Genomic DNA, 19320 nt, shown 5'->3' with positions numbered 1-19320 from the left:
ATTCTATGACAAACTTTTTAAAATTTAAAATAGTTTTTCTTTGTTTTTTAAATGGAACACCCTGTATATTATTTTTTTACTAGATGGAGAGTTAAAAAATGAAAATTTTTTGTATTTAAAGTATTTCAAAATTTTTAATATTTTCGCAGATATACGCAGTATTATTTCATATGGTTACAAACCAAACCAAGCCAAAAATTCAATAATATACAGGTTGTTTAAAAAAATCCCGACCCACTCACATTTTTTGGGCCACCCTGTAGAGGTTAAAGTATTTTTCTGAAATACATCCTAATACATACTTTAGGTTTGCGCTTAAACAAAATTCCTAACTTTAATTATAGGAGCTACAGATGCCCGACGCACTATTGCCGGACCCTGTATATTTTTTTTTACTTTTGAATCTTTTTAAATTATTTGGAACGTTTGAAATTGTTTGAAAAATTATTTTTGGCGTTTGAAAAAAAATTGCATGTTCTATTCGGAGTAAAAATGACTTTTTGTGCCTCGGCTGTACCATTGCGATAAAAAAAAGTAGTACAACAAAGTATGATTTAATCTGCTGGTCTATAATAAAATATTAAAAATTGCCCATTTTTAAAAGGTAGGTAAATTTTTTATACTTTTATTTCGCCACGCATACCTACCAATTATTACCAAATTCATGGTAACGCCGCCTAAAAAGTTAGGTGGCATAATTGTAATGTTTTCATAGTGACGACGATATCTATCTGGGAGTACTAATTCTTGTACTACTTTTTTTTTTATCGCAATGGTATGTCCAACAAGGCAAAAAACGTACAGCCTCGCCGCAAAAAGTGTCATTTTTACTCCTAATAAAACAATATACTATTATCCTTACCCATATTTGGGGTAACAATTTCGAATGGACTGGTATAAGTATCGTGCTGGCTCTCCAATAAAATTCCAATATATTTTTCCATTGAGCTGATTATATTTTCTACATTATCTCCTGTTAGTTCTTTTATTCTCTTCCAATAATTGTTATATTTTTCAACTAGTACTACATTTAAAGAGTTAACAATATTAGTAATGTAATCCTTATCTTGACTATGTGTCAAATTTAAGCCATGAACTCTAGATTCGTATTTTAACAACTCTTTTACCAAGTCATATGTTACAAGGACGTCAGCTCCATATAAATGTTTTGTTTCGTTGGTGGCCTTATTCAAATCGTGAGCTAGCTTGATAGCGACGAATGTATTTAGAGTAAGTTCACCAGATACTATTTTAGACAACTAAAATTAATATTTCAACGTCAGAATTTGAAAAAAAAGTATAAAAATCTAAATTACCTGTTCTCTCAATTCGACAAATTTTTCAGAAGTACAGTTGAACATATCAGGTTCCTGCCATCCACCAAGATCGTTGTCACACTTTCTGGACGCCCTTCCATGAGCATCCTTTGGACATGCTTCCACTGCTTCTTGGCCAAATAGTGTTCTGGGCCACCAAATGTTATTCGCCGCAGATCTTGGACAACCATCATATATAACTGTAAAACATGAAATAAGGACGCATACTCTTTAATACCAAATTGTTACTTACCTTCACAACCTTTCAATGTAATTTCTGCATAGGAATTTGGACAAGAATCGCATTTTTGGCCAATAACACCTTCCTTACATCGACATTTACCGGTTTCGTGATCGCACTGACCACTGTAGGATCCAATAGAATAACAATCGCAAGGCAGACACTCCGTAGAATGTTTAGGTTGGTAATGGTTTTCTTTACAATGACATTTCCCAGTATTTTTATCGCAATCGGGATTATATCCGGCTTCAACATTGCAATGACATGGTCCGCATACTGGATAACCCCACCAACTGGCTGGGCATGGTTGTGCTTGTTTATTTTCACAGTAATCTCCCGAATAATCAGTTGAGTTACACATACATTCATATCCTCGGATATCTAAAAGATTTTCTTTACAGGAGCCTGTATTTTCACATGGATTTACTGAGCAAACTGGAACACACAATGGACCAACATGGCCACTGTTACATTCGCATTGGGATTTGCCCCAACTAATAGTACACTGTGATGAATCAGGGCATTGTGCTTGGCATTCTGTTACAGGGTAACAACCTTCTTCAACGTTTTCTTTAACCGTAGGTCTTACCAAAGCAGTTTGCTGATTTCCTATTCGAACATCTTGTACGCAACCTTCAAGGTAATTGTATCCAGCGTTTAAACTGCTGTAGGAATTATCAGGCCCTCCAATTAAGATCTTGCCTACAAACAATCCTTGCACTTTTTCCGAAAAGGGAATAAATTTTTCAAATTCTCCATAGTCGATTGAGAACTTAATTTCTGTTCCGATCCATGATATTTCGATATGATGCCATTCGCCATCAGAGAGGAACATAGAATTGAGATTTAAAGCTTCTCCGTTATACAAATACGTAATGAATCCCTTATGAAGGGAAATTACAGCTGAACTATTTTGTCCCACTTGAATAGACATAATAAAAGTGTCCTCTTGTAAAGTTCTTATAGAAAGTGCGTTTAGCCATGGTAATTGTATAGGTCTTAAAAGAGGATTAAAAGAGAGAGTTCCGTCTCCAGAAAAATGCCAAGGTAAGCCTATTTTCTCGCCACAATCTCTACCACCAAACCCTTCTCTACATTTACATTTGAATACTGCCCAACCTTCAGAACAAATTCCACCATTTTGGCAAGGATTCGAGTTACAAAACGGTCTCTTTTCCGGACATCCTACGGTCGTGCCATTATCAGTGACAAATGCATTCAAATCGACTAATTTATAATCAATTTCGAAATCGGAAATACAACCATCAAAATGAGTATTTTGAATTTGAAATTTGGAGGAAAATGAAGGCAAACCTCCGAGTTGTAGAGGACCAGTAAGGTCCAGAAATCGATGACAGGTCTCTGTTATTGAAGCACATCGAGCCTCCAGTGTGTGCTCAACAAAACTAGCACATGCCCATTTTCCTCCTAATTCTCTGCCATGTTTTAAAGACAAAGCCGTATCACAATCGTCGATAGAAAGAGTGGCTGTTTTGTTGTAGTAATTTACGACCACAGAATGCCATTTACCATCTGATACGCCTCCAGGAATTGTCGCGATAACTTTCGTTTTGGAACTGCCCAATGAAAATGAAAACTGCAGGTTTCCTTTGACTATTTCCAATGCTATAAAGTCATGCTGTTCGTTATACCTGCCGTTGTAAAGAAGTAATCCATTTTGTGTTTGTGTGGCAAATTTCATCTTGATATGTAAACGGTGTCTTTGTTTAAGACTTGGAAACGTTAGAAATGCTGTTTTAGTAAAACTTCTGCTTTTTAAGTGACAAGTTGGCGTGTAATGCTCCTCTTCAGAAAGAAAGCCACAGTCTTCACAAACAAAGTTACCATGTTTGTCTTGTTTGGGATTGCAATTGAAATCAACTTTACAATTATTTTTGAAGCATTCTTCCTCTGATAATTTAACATCACAATTATCTCCTGTAAAACCTTCTTGGCAAACGCAAGTATATCCGCCTTCTTTAATTTTGCAAGTACCGTTGTTTTGGCACGGCGAAGAATAACATAAGTTAACTTCAGTATCACATAAATAATGTTCGCGAAACCCAGTAAAACCCACTGGACATTTGCAAGTAAATGTTGTTACGGGGTAAATAGGCCTAAATAAAACTGTATCGCTATGAATAAATCCAGAGGCGTTCCCAAATTTTAAAACAGTCAAACACTCTTCATAATTTAAACAAGGCTCTCGAACGCATAAGTTATCATCAAAAGGAAGAATCTGGACCGTTGAAAGTCTTGCTAAAACTGCTCTATTCAAATAGACCCGTTCTTGGAGGAACTGAGGGACGTAAAATTCCTCCTTTGGAGTGTCAGGTCTTCGTACAGAAAAACTAACATTTAGAATTTTCAAACTGACATCGGTATCATCCTGAATACTAAATAAAAATATATTTTCTTTAGGGCAAGGAATTATTGCGGCCAAGGCGTCGACAAAGAACCCTAAGAGCGGTGACAAGAAAGCTTCCTTTGTCATCTGATTTAGTCTGACTGTAATAGAATTGAAAAGTATTTCCTTTGTGATTAATCGTACATTTAACTGCATTAACGCTTTCACTTCATTTACTCCATCGGTTACTGATACTTCCATAGATGCTAGTTTTGGCACATTGGTATTGAGCTGTGGCGATAATACAAGCTGACCAGTAGATTCATTAAGAGCGATTAAGTTTGCGTTATTTCCGGAAAGAATCTTGAAATGAAGTTTATCTGATACATCAGCATCAAATGCAGGTATTTTGCCAATAGGACCTGTGGGAAAACAATCTTTGAAGTTATTGAAAATGACCTGAAAATCTTTGAGTGCTGGTGCATTATCATTCACATCTGTCACTACAATTTCTACATGAGCATCGCTTCTTAATGGTGGACTTGCTGCACGAACAACAATATCGTATTTCTTCTTCGGGGATTCATAATCTAATTCGGTCATAGTTAGAAGTTCTGCTTTATCTGACCCTGGTCGAGTTATTAAAGAAAAACTCTGGGAATCTTCACCTCCTATAATAGAATATTGAACAATAGCATTTACACCTTCATCAGGATCTTTAGCATATATTTCTCCAACTGTAGATCCGATCGGACTATTTTCAGGAATGTATAATACGATCTTATCAGATTCAAACGCCGGAGGAGAATCGTTTATATCTTCTATTCTAATTGTTACTGGAACCGAGCTACTTAACGTTGGTGAACCCCGATCAATAGCGTAAGCTTCTAACTCGTAATACGCTACAGATTCTCTATCGAGACCTTTGTTTGTACGAATTACTCCACTGGCTGGGTCAATTACAAATGAACCGTCCTCTTGGTCTTTCTCGCTTAGAGTATATCGAATTCTACCATTCAAACCTATGTCTGCATCTGTAGCAGCAACTTGGACAACAGATGTTCCTACCAAGGCATCCTCGGGCACGCTACCAGAATACGCAGCTTGTTTAAATTGAGGATAATTATCATTAACGTCTATAACCGAAATTTCAACGTCAGTTGTGTCCGACATCGGAGGATTACCACCATCTCTGGCAGTGACGGTCAACAGATAACCCGAAACTGTTTCTCTATCTAATGGTTTTGTCGTGATAATCGCTCCAGTTTGTGGGTTGATGTTAAAAGGCGAATCAACGCCTATGTCTTCTCCCAAAGAATAAGTAATTTGTGCATTAAGTCCTACATCATTATCTGTCGCACTCACAACTAAAACGGTAGTTCCAATTACTGCATCTTCATAAACACTAGCTGAGTATGGAGCGTTTTCAAAAACGGGAGCAAAGTTATTAGCATCGGTTATATTGACATAAACTGTTGCAGTATCAGTTCTTCCTCCAGAATCGGAAGCAGTAACGGTTAGTACGTATCTTTTTTCTTGTTTATAATCTAAGGGTTGAGCTACTGTAATGACTCCTCTGCCACTTTGAGAAGTAATGGCAAACCGTCCTCGAGTATTTCCATTGCTAATTTCATAGTGTAATTTACTGTCTTCGTCGGCATCCGATGCGGTTACTGTTGCTACAGGAGTACCTGGTGGATCATCTTCAGCAACTACGGATTCATATATTTTAGGTTCAAACACTGGATCATTATCATTAATGTCTTGTACTGTTATAATTACACTGGCGCTGGCCGAAAGTGGAGGTACGCCTTGATCAGAAGCAATAATTTGAAACATAAACTTTGATTGTTCCTCTCTGTCTAGTTCTCTTGTCGTATAAATCCAACCAGAGTGCGAATCAACTGATAAAGGTAGATCTTCTGTGCTACCTCCTGTGGAATCTCTAGGAGATATTGCGTATTTGATTTCTGCATTAAGACCTTCATCAGCATCGTAAGCTTGGACTTTTAAAATACTGTATCCAAGAGGAACGTTTTCTTGAACACTTTCTTGAAACAAAGATGTATAAAATCTGGGTGCATTATCATTAACATCCTTTACATTTACTAATAGTTGTGTTGTATTAGATCTTGCCGGGCTACCGCCGTCCTGTGCTCTAATAACTAACCGGTAATTTCTTAGTGTTTCGTAATCTAAGGGCTTCACTAGCGAAACGTCTCCTGTTAAACTATCTATGGCAAATTGAGACTGAGTGTTACCGCTGATAATGGCATAACGAATTACGGCATTCACTCCCTGATCAGCATCTACGGCTTTAATATTCGCAATAACCGGATTGTCGCCCCAACTTATGTCTTCGTTAAGTGTCACCGAATATGTCCTTTCGGAGAATTGAGGGTAATTATCGTTGTCGTCAAGAATGTTTACAACTACTGTCGCAGTGGAAGATCTTCTCGATGTTTGTGGACTGGCCAAGTCTGATGCTTCAACAAGTATGGTATATACCTCTGTGGTTTCCCGGTCTAGTAAACTTCTTGTTGTTATCACCCCGGTTTTTGGATCAATTTTGAACGCCTGATTGTCTTCCTCTTCGCTTGAGGTACCACCTCCATTAATATTTTTGATAAAATACTCAACTTCCGCATTTTTGCCTATATCTTGATCGGTGGCTTTTAGGGTTATTACAGTGGTACCCACACTGACGCTTTCTCGCACGCTAGCATCATATTCCGTCATTTCAAATACCGGAGAATGATCGTTAGCATCTAATACGTTGATTTGAAGCATGGTAGTTCCAGATCTAGGTGGAAAACTATCATCCAAAGCTGTTACTCGGAAATAGTGAACATCTACAAGTTCTCGATCTAGCTGAACTTTTGTGCTAACAACTCCCGTTTTTTGGTCAATGTCAAACATAGCTTGGGTACGGGAGTCCAATAAACTAGTCATTGAATAGCTTATAGGACTATTCTCGGGGTCTCTTGCCTTTACACTAGTCACCACCACAGGCGGTTCGCATTCTTCTAATACACTTGCCACATATAAATGTTGTTCGAAAAATGGAGACTGATTTCTTAATTCACGTCTCACTCTTTTAGCTATATCGGTATCGTTGAATTGTTGATGATGATAAACAATCTTCAATCTGTGTTCGGAATTTAATAAGTTAACATCTTTACATATGGTGGAAAATAAAATAGAAACTTTCCACATGGGTTCGACGATACACACATCTTTACTTGCCACCAAATCTCCCTGACTACGCTCTATCTTAAATCTCTCATCGCTAACATAATGAAAATCTACTGTACAATGTTCTAAGACAGTGAGCGGAAGAAAGTTGGTTATGGAGTTAATAAATTGAGATTGTCTCAGGCATATTTTCTGCCACCTGCCGGCAGTAGGAATGGCAAACGATGCGTAAGTTTCCGACACCCATTGTTTAGCTTCGTTGACTTTTTCTTTGATCGAAGGATGGACATGCGCAAAAGGGTTCCAAAAGTCTGACCGACTACTTCGCCTTTCCCTATTACTAAGTTCGTTTAAATAATCGAAATCTTCTTGAGCATCGTCAGTACAGTCTTTGCCAGTGATAAATATCCTTAGAGGTAAACTATAATAATCTATATCTCTTATTCTATTTGATGTTGAATCTATGTGGACTGTGAATAATGTGGGATAATACAGTCCGTTGCATCGAAGAGGTTCCACAAGCGATACTTGACCATTTTTCGAATCAATTCGAAGAAGTGATTGTACAAAGGGGGCCGATCTTTTATAGTTGATTTCGTACAGTCTGTCCGATCCCAAACGATAGACGGACGCGTTGAATATGACATCTCCGGATTGTAAGCCTTCGTCAACCAAGAGAAGATACGCGCTCGAGTTGTTGAGGTATAGAAATAATAGAAAAAATGCATACAACTTCCTTATGAGATTGATCTCCACCATGAGAGTGCAGATGTTTGTCATCTTTTATTGAACCAAACATGTTCTAGGTTTGTCGTTGGGGTTCTGTGTTAATGCAGTCATATCTGAAACAAAGAGAAACGGAAATTATTATCTGTAATTGTTTCTATATTTAATAAAAATTTTTATAAATGCATTGGGGCATTAAAGCCCGGCTGACACGGTACAAGCACGGGTACAAGTGTACTTGGATTAAGTACACTTGGACGTTGCGCACGCCTCACTTAAGTTGCGATTTCCTAGCGACGTCTGGCGTCCACGTCTCGCCGCACGCTGGTTCGTTTTTTGAACGTACGTGGCTAAACTTGTATATCAATGAAAAGTAATGTATCGCGTATCGCGTTATAGGGAAATGAATTAGTGCGCGGCAGGCTGCGGACACCAGACGTGGCTAGGAAATTGCACCTTTAAATGGCGTTTGGATCATATCAACCGATTTTAAATCAGTTGATATAATATGATCCAAACAGCGTTAGAAATAGAACGAATAGAATAAATAGAACGAAAGAAAATAGAAAATATTAATAAATAGAACGAAAGGGATGGAAGCGATATACAGGGTGGTTCAAAATGTATTCAGATCATATTCAAAATTCATCGTATTGTTTTCTGGAAAAAAATATGATGAATTTTTGTTGAACCTTTGGCAAAAATGCATTTAAAATTAATTTATTTCAGGCTAATAACCGTACTATCTTGTTAACATGTTCAATTTTTGTCAATGATGACATGCATTGATAATTTCGATTCCAAATATCTCGAGAACCATTACTCGTTGAGATTTTTATCAAGAGACCTTTTTTTCGTAAAAAACTACGAAAATGCAAATTTTTCTCAGTAGTTTTAAACGGATATGGACGAAAAGTTATTACTCCTCAGACCAGTTAAAACATATGCAAGTGGCGCCCCCTACAAGTAGGAGTCATATTGGCATCGAAATCAAATTTCCCTTGTCAAAAAACTCCCAGACACCAATCTTCATCTAAATATCGTTAACATAACGTTAGTTGGAAAAAATCGGAATTAAAATGTACAACGGTATAGAACAAGATTTTTGATATGCTTCTTCCTTAGTCTTCTTATTCAAAGGTATTAACGTATATACGATATAATTGATATAAAAAATATATACGATATTGATATAAATTAGGATTGATTGACTTATTCGGCTGTTTTTGGTCACTTTCTGTTTCACCGGAAATTACTACAACTTTCGATTTTTAAATGGCACCCTCAGTATTTGTATACTTTAGGTATTCAATAGAAAATGACATTTTGAATAGAATGCTATATCTCTAAGAATTATTTAAATTTCACGCCCAAAACTAGGTTGGCAACTCTAGTAAGAATTATGGTTAGTTAGTTGTTATGGTGTTATCAGTCGTTATTATTGATAAAAATTTCAATCTAGAGTGCCATGGCTGTTTTAAAAACACTAATTTTTAATCAAGGAGTCGTGAAAAAATAGATTTGATAGTCTGATGTTTTTTGTGGCTTGTCCTGGCCGGTTAAAAGATGCCCAAATCATATTTTGATCATATCTCAATTTTTTCAAATGGAACAAAGTTGGCTCATTAGCATATTTGGAAAAATCATTTTTTTACGAATAATTTGGTACTAATTGGTACCACACACTTGGTATTTCGAGTCAAATCGTCAATTCGGACAATTTCCAGTAATCCAATTGCAAAAATGTCAAAAGTTGACATATGACATGTCATAATAATCAGAGTGTCATTTTCTATCGAATAAAGTAAAATATTACCGAGACCCGACAGTGACCAAAAACCATTGAATACGTCAATCAATCCTAATTTATGTCAACTAAACCTAACCTAAAGAAAGTAAATCTCGTTTTTTATCTGAAAAAAAAAGTTATAGGGGTGAGCCACTTTTGAGACACATCCGGTTTAATATAAATTTTCATATTTAAGTAGTTCATTGTAATGATAGTCGTGTAATAAATTCGTTTCAAGTTCAAGTGTTATTTCGTGTGTTTTAAGTTATGGACTCACGGTATCCGCAACAGTAAAGCGGCCCTCACACGATCAATAATATTGTCAATATTTTGGATTATTGACAATATTATTGAGCGTTTGAGCGTACATATTGAAGTACTTTCAATATATTGATGGATTTTCGGGACCCTGAAAATACTCGACAATATTAAAGGCGGAGCTAGTCGTATTGACAATATATTGATCATTAGGTCGCATGATTGACAAGAATTAACTAGTTTATTGGTACCCATGGCGAAAGACGGAACATCGCCGTCGTTGTTTTCACCAGTTTTGGATCGCAATCATCAGCCTCCTGTTTATTAACGTACTCTAGAAGATTTAGTTGACCAAACCTTTTTCTTTTTGATATCTATTTTTTTTATCCAACGCCTTTTTATAAATTTTTTTCTCGATTTTTTCTCACTTACAAATGCCAAAATGATGGCAATACACGCTTTTATTATCTTTTATTTTTTGATATAGTGTATAATTCACACTTAATATCTGCACAAAACTTAATATTGATATATGTATTGACCGTGTCAGGCCACCTTTCAAATATTGATAAAACATTGACAATAAAAAATATTGGCAATATTATTGATCGTGTGAGGGCCGCTTAAGAAAATTATGATGTAGATGTATAAATTTTCCAAAAGTCGTAAAGAATCGTGTTTTTTAATAAAAGACATCAAAACTGTTGCAATCTTAGCTGTTTCTACATTCCTGACAATTTTACACCTTTAATAATCTTTATGTCTTTATCTGTGGGCCAACGACCCTATAAATAAATTTGCATATGCCGTTAATACAAGAAATACGTTCAAGGAAAAAATAACTTCGCATGCTAGTATATATTAAAATAAAACACCGTTGACACTTATATTAAATGTCTGTAAAGACCTATATCTGAAAGTGAAATTAATTCAATGTATTAGAGCGGATAAAGATATAAATATTCCCGAGTTAAAAATATCTAAGCGAATGATGTCTCTATAAAACGTGTTTGTTATACATTTTTGCTGAAACGTTTAAACCAGTTTTGCATGCCGGTTGTACAGTCCAGGTGCAGCGAAATTGGCCAGTTTTAGCTTTGTTTTAGCAACCGCTAAAATGCATGTACGGGGTGGGTCAAACTGAACGTTTTTAAAGCAAAACACCCTTTTCTAAAGGAGATAGACAAAAACTAATATCGGTATCTGGAGCTCAATTTTTATGAAAAACATGTGGTGAAAACCGCACAGTGGTATCTGTTACCGTTTATGAGTTACGGGGTGTTTTTCAAAAATGTGCATTTTTAACAAATCGCTGTTAACTTTTTTGCTATGGTAAAATTTTGTATCTTTATGAGAACATTTCCAAAGGACTTTTTTACGTAGAATTTAATGGTTTAAATATATTTGTCTTTAAATTTAATAATTTAAGAGGCATCAACAGAATTTTTTTTATTTGGGACACCCTGTATATTTTTAATTAAATGAAAAGAACTTAAAATTACCTTTCCAAAAATATAGCACATTTTATTTTATTAATGTCTTGTCTTTGTCTTTGAAATACAGCATTTTTAAAAGTTCGTCACTTTTAACTAGTAGGCTTTGGACCCCTTATTGATGATCCGCCCCTAATGGAACTCTAAAACATATTTTCCCAGCAAGACAAGGCATCGCCTCAGAACGCTGAAGTTATCAGCAATTTTTTGCAGCCAATTTCGAGAATAATTGAATAGCTAACCAAGATCTCAGCCGTTGGCCATCGAGGCCGCCGGATTTAGTGCCTATGGAATTTTATCTTTGCGGAAGAATAAAGGTTCTTATTTTTAAACTGCCCGTATAATCTAGACAAGAATTACAAGTACTTAGCGGTTATGCGAGAGCATCTTTCATCCCCAATGAGTTAATGAATTCCACGACAAATGTTCAAAAATCGTCCCGTCTGTCCATAACAGAGGACGGTCGACATATCGAACTGTACCAAAATTCCATGTCTTGGTTTGCTATTAATTTTTATTGTTATTAGATATAGTTTAAATGGGTCGATGTTGTTAAATATAATTTAAATTGTTATCAAATTTTGCATCTCTCACTGCAAATATTATTTTCCTTTTAATTGCTGCTCACAGCTAGAATTGTTTGGCATTACAGCTGGCGCCGTTCACAGCCTACTTATTCAAAGTGGGCGAATTTTTACACACTCTACCGGGTGCGTCTCAAAAGTGGCTCACTTCTATAACTTTTTTATTTTTACAGTTAAAAAAACGAGATTTGGTATGTTAGTATATGACATAAATTAGGATTGATTGACTTATTTAATTGTTTCAATACTTCCTGTATCACCGGAAATGACTACAACTTTTGATTTTTAAATGGTACCCTCGGTACTTTTTTACTTTATTCGATAGGAAATAACACTCTGAATAGAATGACATATCATGTCAACTTTTGACATTTTCGCATATGGTTTATTTGAAATTACAACTTGCGGTTCGTAACGAAAATTTGACTCGAAATACCAAGTGTGTGGTACCAAATTATTCGTAAAAAAATGCTTTTTCCAAATATGGTAATGAGCCACCCTAGTTCCCCAGTTATTGAAAAAATTGAGATATGATTAAAAATACGATTTGAGCATTTTCCAACTGGCCAGGACAAGACACTAAAAATATTAGACATTCAAATCTATTTTTCCAAGGCTCCTTGATTAAGAATTAGTGGTTTTAACATAACCATGGCACTCTAGATTGAATTTTAAAGTTCAATTTTGTTTTAAGCGAGAATGTCAAAAGTTGACATATGATAAGTCATTCTATTCAGAATGTCATTTTCTATCGAATAAAGTAAAAAAATACCGAGGGTGCCATTTAAAAATCAAAAGTTGTAGTCGTTTCCGGTGAAACAGGAAGTGACCAAAAACAATTGAATACGTCAATCAATCCTAATTTATGTCATATACTAACATACCAAATCTCGTTTTTTTAACTGAAAAAAATAAAAAAGTTGTAGGGGTGAGCCACTTTTGAGACGCACGCGGTATATCTCGAAGAGGAATCGAGCAAAACATTAAGTAATAATAAAATAATTAATTAAAAATATACGGGATGTCCCAAATAAAAAATAAAATTTTCTCTTCATAATTCTTTAATTTGAAAAAAATTATACTTAAACCATTAAACTACGTAAAAAGGTGCTTTGGAAATGTTTTCATAAAAGTACAAAATTTTCTATAACAAAAAGTTACAGTGATGTTATAACAGATTTTATAACAACAGGTAACATATATCTATGTGCGGTTTTGACCATCGATAAAAAATGAGCTCAAGACTATTAGTTTTCGTCTATCTCCTATAGAAAAGGGCGTTTCCCTTTAAAAGCGTCCAATTTGACCCACCCTGTACACCAGATAACAGATAAATGTAACATTGTTATACACTTTAACTATACTTTCTTAACGTAGTAGGTAAATATGTACTTCAATAATAAAATTTATTGTACAATAACAGTGTTTGAAACAAAAATAGTGGGTGATTCTTCATAATAAAATATGAAAACAAGTTCGTACTGCTACAATCTGAGACGGTTTTACAGAGGTTAGTTCTCCATCTCCGATATAAGTCGTACCAAAGTTTATAGCACGAATGGTTGTCGTCTCGGCGCACTCACCGATTAGGTGATCTGGTGTTTCCCCATTTTTCTTACAGAATATACATTCGCTGTTGTTTCTTAGCTTTAATCTACTAAGGGTAGCTGCAACGACCTCCCGTAATCCTGCTCATTCATTGAGGAGAGTGTCATTTTGCACCAATTGAAGAGTTCCGCTTTAAGTTGGTTTTCCGCTTTAAACGGTTCTGTTTCAGCTCAACTGGAGTTTTCGCTCATTTTCTAGCTAGATCGCTTGTTTTTTCATTACCTTCTATCCCTTGATGGGCTGGTACTGAGAGTAAGAAGGCTTTATTTTCTTTACCTAATTTGTTCAGCTTCTCTAGACAATCTTTGACCGACTTCGAATTGATGGTTACTGAGTAGTAGAACCATCTTACTCGGATAAGATGGATATTTTTTGTTTCCGATAGTTCCTATTTAAGATTAGTTGTAGGCATCTTTCGATAGCGTGAAGGATGCTGGGGTATAGGTACCCATTGGTTCGAAATAATTAGTTTTCAGCTCAAATAGTCCTATCCCTGCCCCTGCTTTCGTTTTGGAAGCATCAGTATACCACATTATGGTATGGTATTTTACCTGCTGAACAAAGTTTCTCTCTTCCATTTTTTTTCGTGGGAATAGCAGGCCGTACGACGCGACGTTACATAGAATACCGTCTTTAACCAACCGACTGCAACGCAACAGTTCTCTATCACTTATCTGGGCATCTTTTAGAGCAATCCTCGCTTGGCCGCGACCTGCCCCAGAGGTACCAACCTACCTGCGAGGAATTCTCTTTTAATTTCACACTGCCGCGCCGGTCGGCCGACCGAGTATACGCCCAGCCGTATAATGCCCAGGTAGGAAATTAGTTTACCTCCGCTACGGGAACGAAGATTTCGATGGAAAAACAAAGAAGAATGGGATAATTATTTATTCACGGCTCTATCTCTTCGGCTATGAAATTAATTTCGATTTTTTAAAGGAACTTAGCGATACGGATGGTTAGTTTGTAGACTTATGTACGAGGAAAAATTAAAACAAACATTACTTGTTCAATGAACACTATACAATATACATATACAAAAAGATGAAATAGCGTGACTGCGGTTTTGCCATTTTTAGCTACATCTTCAAACAGGTTGTTTTGTTTTGGTTTTTTTGGGGACAAAAAGGCTAATTTGGTTGTTTAGAATGTATCTCTTGAACATATTTGAATTGGGAACCCTGTGTAAGCTATTCTATAATTTTTTATATATTATTGCAAAACAACGTTGCGAGATAATCATTTAAACTGTTTGTTATACAGTTATAAAAAAAATTGGGCAAATAATTATTATAATTAGGCAAATAAATGTTATAATAAAAATTAATTTATAGGCAAAAATTTACCTCTTGAACATTTGTGAACTACGCTGTTTATATTATACTACAATATTTGTATATAATTGCAAAACAACGTTGCGAGATAATGCGGATATTACCTTTTTTATTTTCTGTACATGGCTTTCTGAACCATTTGTGTGACGTATAATGAATAATAATTTCTTAGTAATAAATAAATGACCTAGTTTTTCATTAAGAGGTGGCAGAAGTCTTCGTATGTCTAAATTTGAAAAAATGTTTTTCACAATCAAAAAATCTCAAGTAATATGTCTTAATTTAGATAGAAGACGATCCATTCAGGTAAATGGTGCCATCCACAGACTCTTTTTAATTCAAATAATTCAATTACTTCGACAGAAACAAAATAAAATATTAAAACAATCAATAAATGTAAATAATCTCTTATAGCCCTAAAGCACAAATTTTTAGCCGACCATACCAACAGGTATGGTAGGCTATTAAGATCGACAAAAAAAAGTTTTTTTAATTTCACTCAAAATGAGTTATTTTGGTCATAAATGACCTAAATACAAAATATTTTTATGGTGTCTGTCCGTCTGTCTGTAACACGATAACTCAAAAACCGCAGTTTTTGAGATAAAAAATAAATTGGAAAAATTCCTTTACTTTGAAACCTTTGAATAAGAAGACTAAGGAAGGAGCATATCAAAAATCTTAGGTACACCGCGATGGGCCTCAAATATGGCCGACTCAAATTCCGGTTTATCAGTGTCGTTCTAATTTTATTTAAAAAATGTAAAACTATGATGTAGGGTAGACGTGGGGTAGACTCAATAATTTGTTGTTTTATTTTACGTTGTGAATAAATGTTGGTAGTTATTAAAATTGTTATAAAAATATATAATTCTATATATATATATATATATGTTAATAAATACTTATTATAACTTATATATATATATATATATATATATATATATATATATATATATATATATATATATATATATATATATATATATATATATATATATATATATATATATATATATATATATATATATATATATATATATATAAGTTATAATAAGTATTTATTAACACAAACATCCGATACGCTACTGAAGCAGGTAAGTCAAATTAACGTATCTAAATTCTTTGACATCTAATCTTTGACAAGTAATAAATAAAAGCTGAAATGCAAGAAAAATATATAATTTAGATAATTGAAGTGAATTTCATAAATGATCGGTTTACTACACGTATGTATATTATATAGTCACTTACTAGCGAAAAGTTGTTCCATTATTTCACTCAATTTTTGCCGAGATCTACCGCACGCTACACAACCAACTATTTTAGAGTCTTTTTCGATAAATCGCGATAGTGTCACTGTTAATTTAAGTTCTGCCACAATTTCCATCTAGATTTACTACCTTTATACAACTATCAGTAGTAGAATAAGTAATAAATAACATAAAATAAGCTCCGTAAAGACTGACAAATCCACAAAATTTCAAATCAAATTCAAATGTGTCAAATAAATCGTCAAACAGAACTGTCAAGGATCCCCACCCTAGAGAGCTTTTATGGTGGCTTTTCCGTCCACCATGCATGAATACATGGATAGCATTATGCTCCTTCCTTAGTCTTCTTATTCAAAGTTTGAAACTAAAAGAACTGCCTACCAACTTTTTATTAACATGTTTTAGTATGGGCGGCTATACGTGCCTCCCGGCGCCAATTTTTATGAATATATTTCACGTTTATTTGTGAATTTATATTTATTTTGTCCATGCAAGAAAGACTGTTAAAAGCATTTTGAAATTCTGATATTAAACTAATAATGTCGCGTAACTACAATAAATACAAATTTACACTATCATATTTTTTTAAATAAAATTTTTCAACGAGGTTAATAGCACCCCTTACAGCCTTTCAATGCAAGTATTTTTATATTAAAACATCACAAACAAAAATCTGATACATCACTACAGCATAAAACCATTTTTTATAGTCGATTCACCGGACAGATGTTACACTCGCATCTGTTCTGTTACAGCCAAAAAGCTTTTAGCCATCAGACTGAAATTTTAATCGTCCATCCTTCAGTTACAGTATACGTTTCAAAAATAATGGAGGGACCATAAAAACTGTATTTTATTTATAAAGGTAACATAAATAATAATACTACTACTATTATACATGTTTGGTGGGTTGATATAGTGAAAACCAGTATGTGGATTATTTCAATATTTTCGTAAATTTAAAGTATCATATTTTAAAAAGTGTTTGGTTAGGGTAGCTTAAAATATACCCGTCCACTATTAGTCACTTCTGTGCCCATAAAAAATAATGCACGCGAATCACTAACTTTAATACTTCTCCTTGAAGAGAAATACATCATTCTTCCTCTTTCAGTAATTATTCCATTTCTTTTCTAAAAACCATTTGTCATAGACTAGAATATACACAACGTCCCAATTCCACGCGTGTTGGTCATTTTTCATCCGAATCATTCTCCTGCGTTGATTGACTGACATTCCGCCTGATCGCTTTGTTCACTGCTCATCGGAATATTAGATCTAATTGGTCACACCACCCTTTGTTACCCACGACACTCTGGCCTATGTGCACATGTAATCCGTGCACTTGCAGTTTACTATTGGAATTATCAGCATCGTATTCTGTCTTCGGAATTCACGAACTACAAAAATTACATTACCGTTCAATATTTAAAGACATAAAATTTTAGTAGACGGCATATTTAGTTTGTTTTTCTTTTAATAAAACAAGATCATTTCATTTGCAGTCTTAGATTAACGATTTAATAGCCTCAAAAAAAGTCAGTTATAGGCGTGGTCGCGTGACAATAATAATAATCAGTGTAAGATCAAGAATTGTGGTAGGTAATTTTTTATATCCTATTAAATTCATAGGATTCTTAAATTTTCCATAAGTTGACATTTTATGCCGATTTCATAGCTTAGAGACAAGTTAAATGAGAAACTCGAGACAAGTTGTTTTTAAAAAATGTTTTATTTAATAAAAACCGAAGTTAACAGCTCTAAGATCTACATTGGACTCAAACTAATGTACTGTTTGAGTCATATTTATAAGATTACATTGATTACAAAGCAAGTACATTTTTATGTGTACTAAACCTAATGTACAGGATGTAACTCCTCCACCCTAAGATGGACATATAAACTTTTTAAAGTTTTTATGGCCTTATATAGTAATTTCATTATTTAAACGAATATTTCGATTTTTCTTATTTTTAATAAAATAATTACTTATTTTTGGCCATAAATACCTTTTACAAATATATAAAAATATAATAATAAGGATTATATATAGTAAAATTGTCCAAATACTTATAGTATTAAAATGTATTGGTTTAAGAAATAAATCATTATTTTCTTTTTTGAATATTGATTTGTTTTTGCAAATCATCGATTTTATTTAAATGGATATTATTTAAATTGAACAATTTTACATTGTCATAAATAGGTTTATTTTACTTTCGTTAACATTTAAGACAATATTAGGTAAAGGTATCATTTGGAATGACGTCACAGAATTTGTGTACGATTTTAAAACAATATCTTTAATTTTTAATTCACAATCTTTATTTAATTCAATCAAATGTGTACCTTTAAAAATAATTCGATTAATATGTTCTTTACAAGTTTCAGTAGCAATAACTTCATGTTTTGATACTAAAATATATGTATTATGATTTATATTTTGTATGTCAAAATCAATATCAACAAATGTTATTTTACAATTAGTAATATTTTTATTATATTTAAATAATTGAACTTCACAAGGAATATTGTCATTATTAAATTTCTGAATATGTATATTTTTACATAAATATTGATTACTTACAATTTCTTTACATTTTTCATTAAAAATACCAAAATTATAGTCATTAATCAATAAATAATTAAAATTAGGTACAATCATTTGAAATTTATATCCTCTTAATACAGGTAAAGAATACAGTTGATACAGTTCATATGGAGTCTTACTTACGAGGGGTATCTCAATAATAAATATAACTTGTTGGTCTTTAATATAGCTCTTAATTTCTAAACAGTTTTCAATATTTAACATATTTTCTTTTGTAGGTTTAAAAGGTAGTTTTTCGTTAATTAAATGTTTACTAATTAATTGCATTTCAGACAATAAATATTCGGGATTCATAATAGCATTATGAAAAGTTCTTAATTTAGCAAAAGTTATTGCAGTTTCTATACGTTCTAAAATATTATATATATTTTGATAAAATAAAGCTATTTGAGATAAGATCATATGAACTTGTAAAACTTCAGAAATTGTAGTTTGTTTAAGTTCGACATTTTCAATTATTTTTATAGTTTGATATATTTTTGTTTTTAATATATCTTGATTAAGTGATATATTTTTAATTGTGTCTCTGAAAGTATTGATTGAT

General features: G+C 33.7%; 1 protein-coding gene across 5 annotated transcripts in view; it reads right to left on the bottom strand.

Annotated features, from left to right (window-relative positions):
- The window catches only part of LOC115874979 (protocadherin-like wing polarity protein stan), a 273618-nt gene that overhangs the window by 39249 nt on the left and 215049 nt on the right, over positions 1-19320 (bottom strand). For all 5 annotated transcript variants that reach the window (XM_030890292.1, XM_030890290.1, XM_030890294.1 and 2 more), the window contains 3 exons: positions 1570-7941; positions 1317-1516; positions 863-1259 (listed from right to left, as the gene is read on the bottom strand). In XM_030890292.1, coding sequence (XP_030746152.1) covers positions 863-1259; positions 1317-1516; positions 1570-7879 — 6907 coding nt within the window. In that variant the 5' untranslated portion in view covers positions 7880-7941. The remainder of the gene's footprint in view (positions 1-862; positions 1260-1316; positions 1517-1569; positions 7942-19320) is intronic.

This window comes from Sitophilus oryzae, unplaced genomic scaffold, assembly GCF_002938485.1.
Source record: "Sitophilus oryzae breed Bouriz unplaced genomic scaffold, Soryzae_2.0 scaffold_130_pilon_pilon, whole genome shotgun sequence".
Taxonomy (NCBI): Eukaryota; Metazoa; Arthropoda; class Insecta; order Coleoptera; family Curculionidae; genus Sitophilus; species Sitophilus oryzae.
The sequence above is the reverse complement of the archived record's forward strand: the minus strand, read 5'-3'. Positions and strand labels throughout refer to the sequence as shown.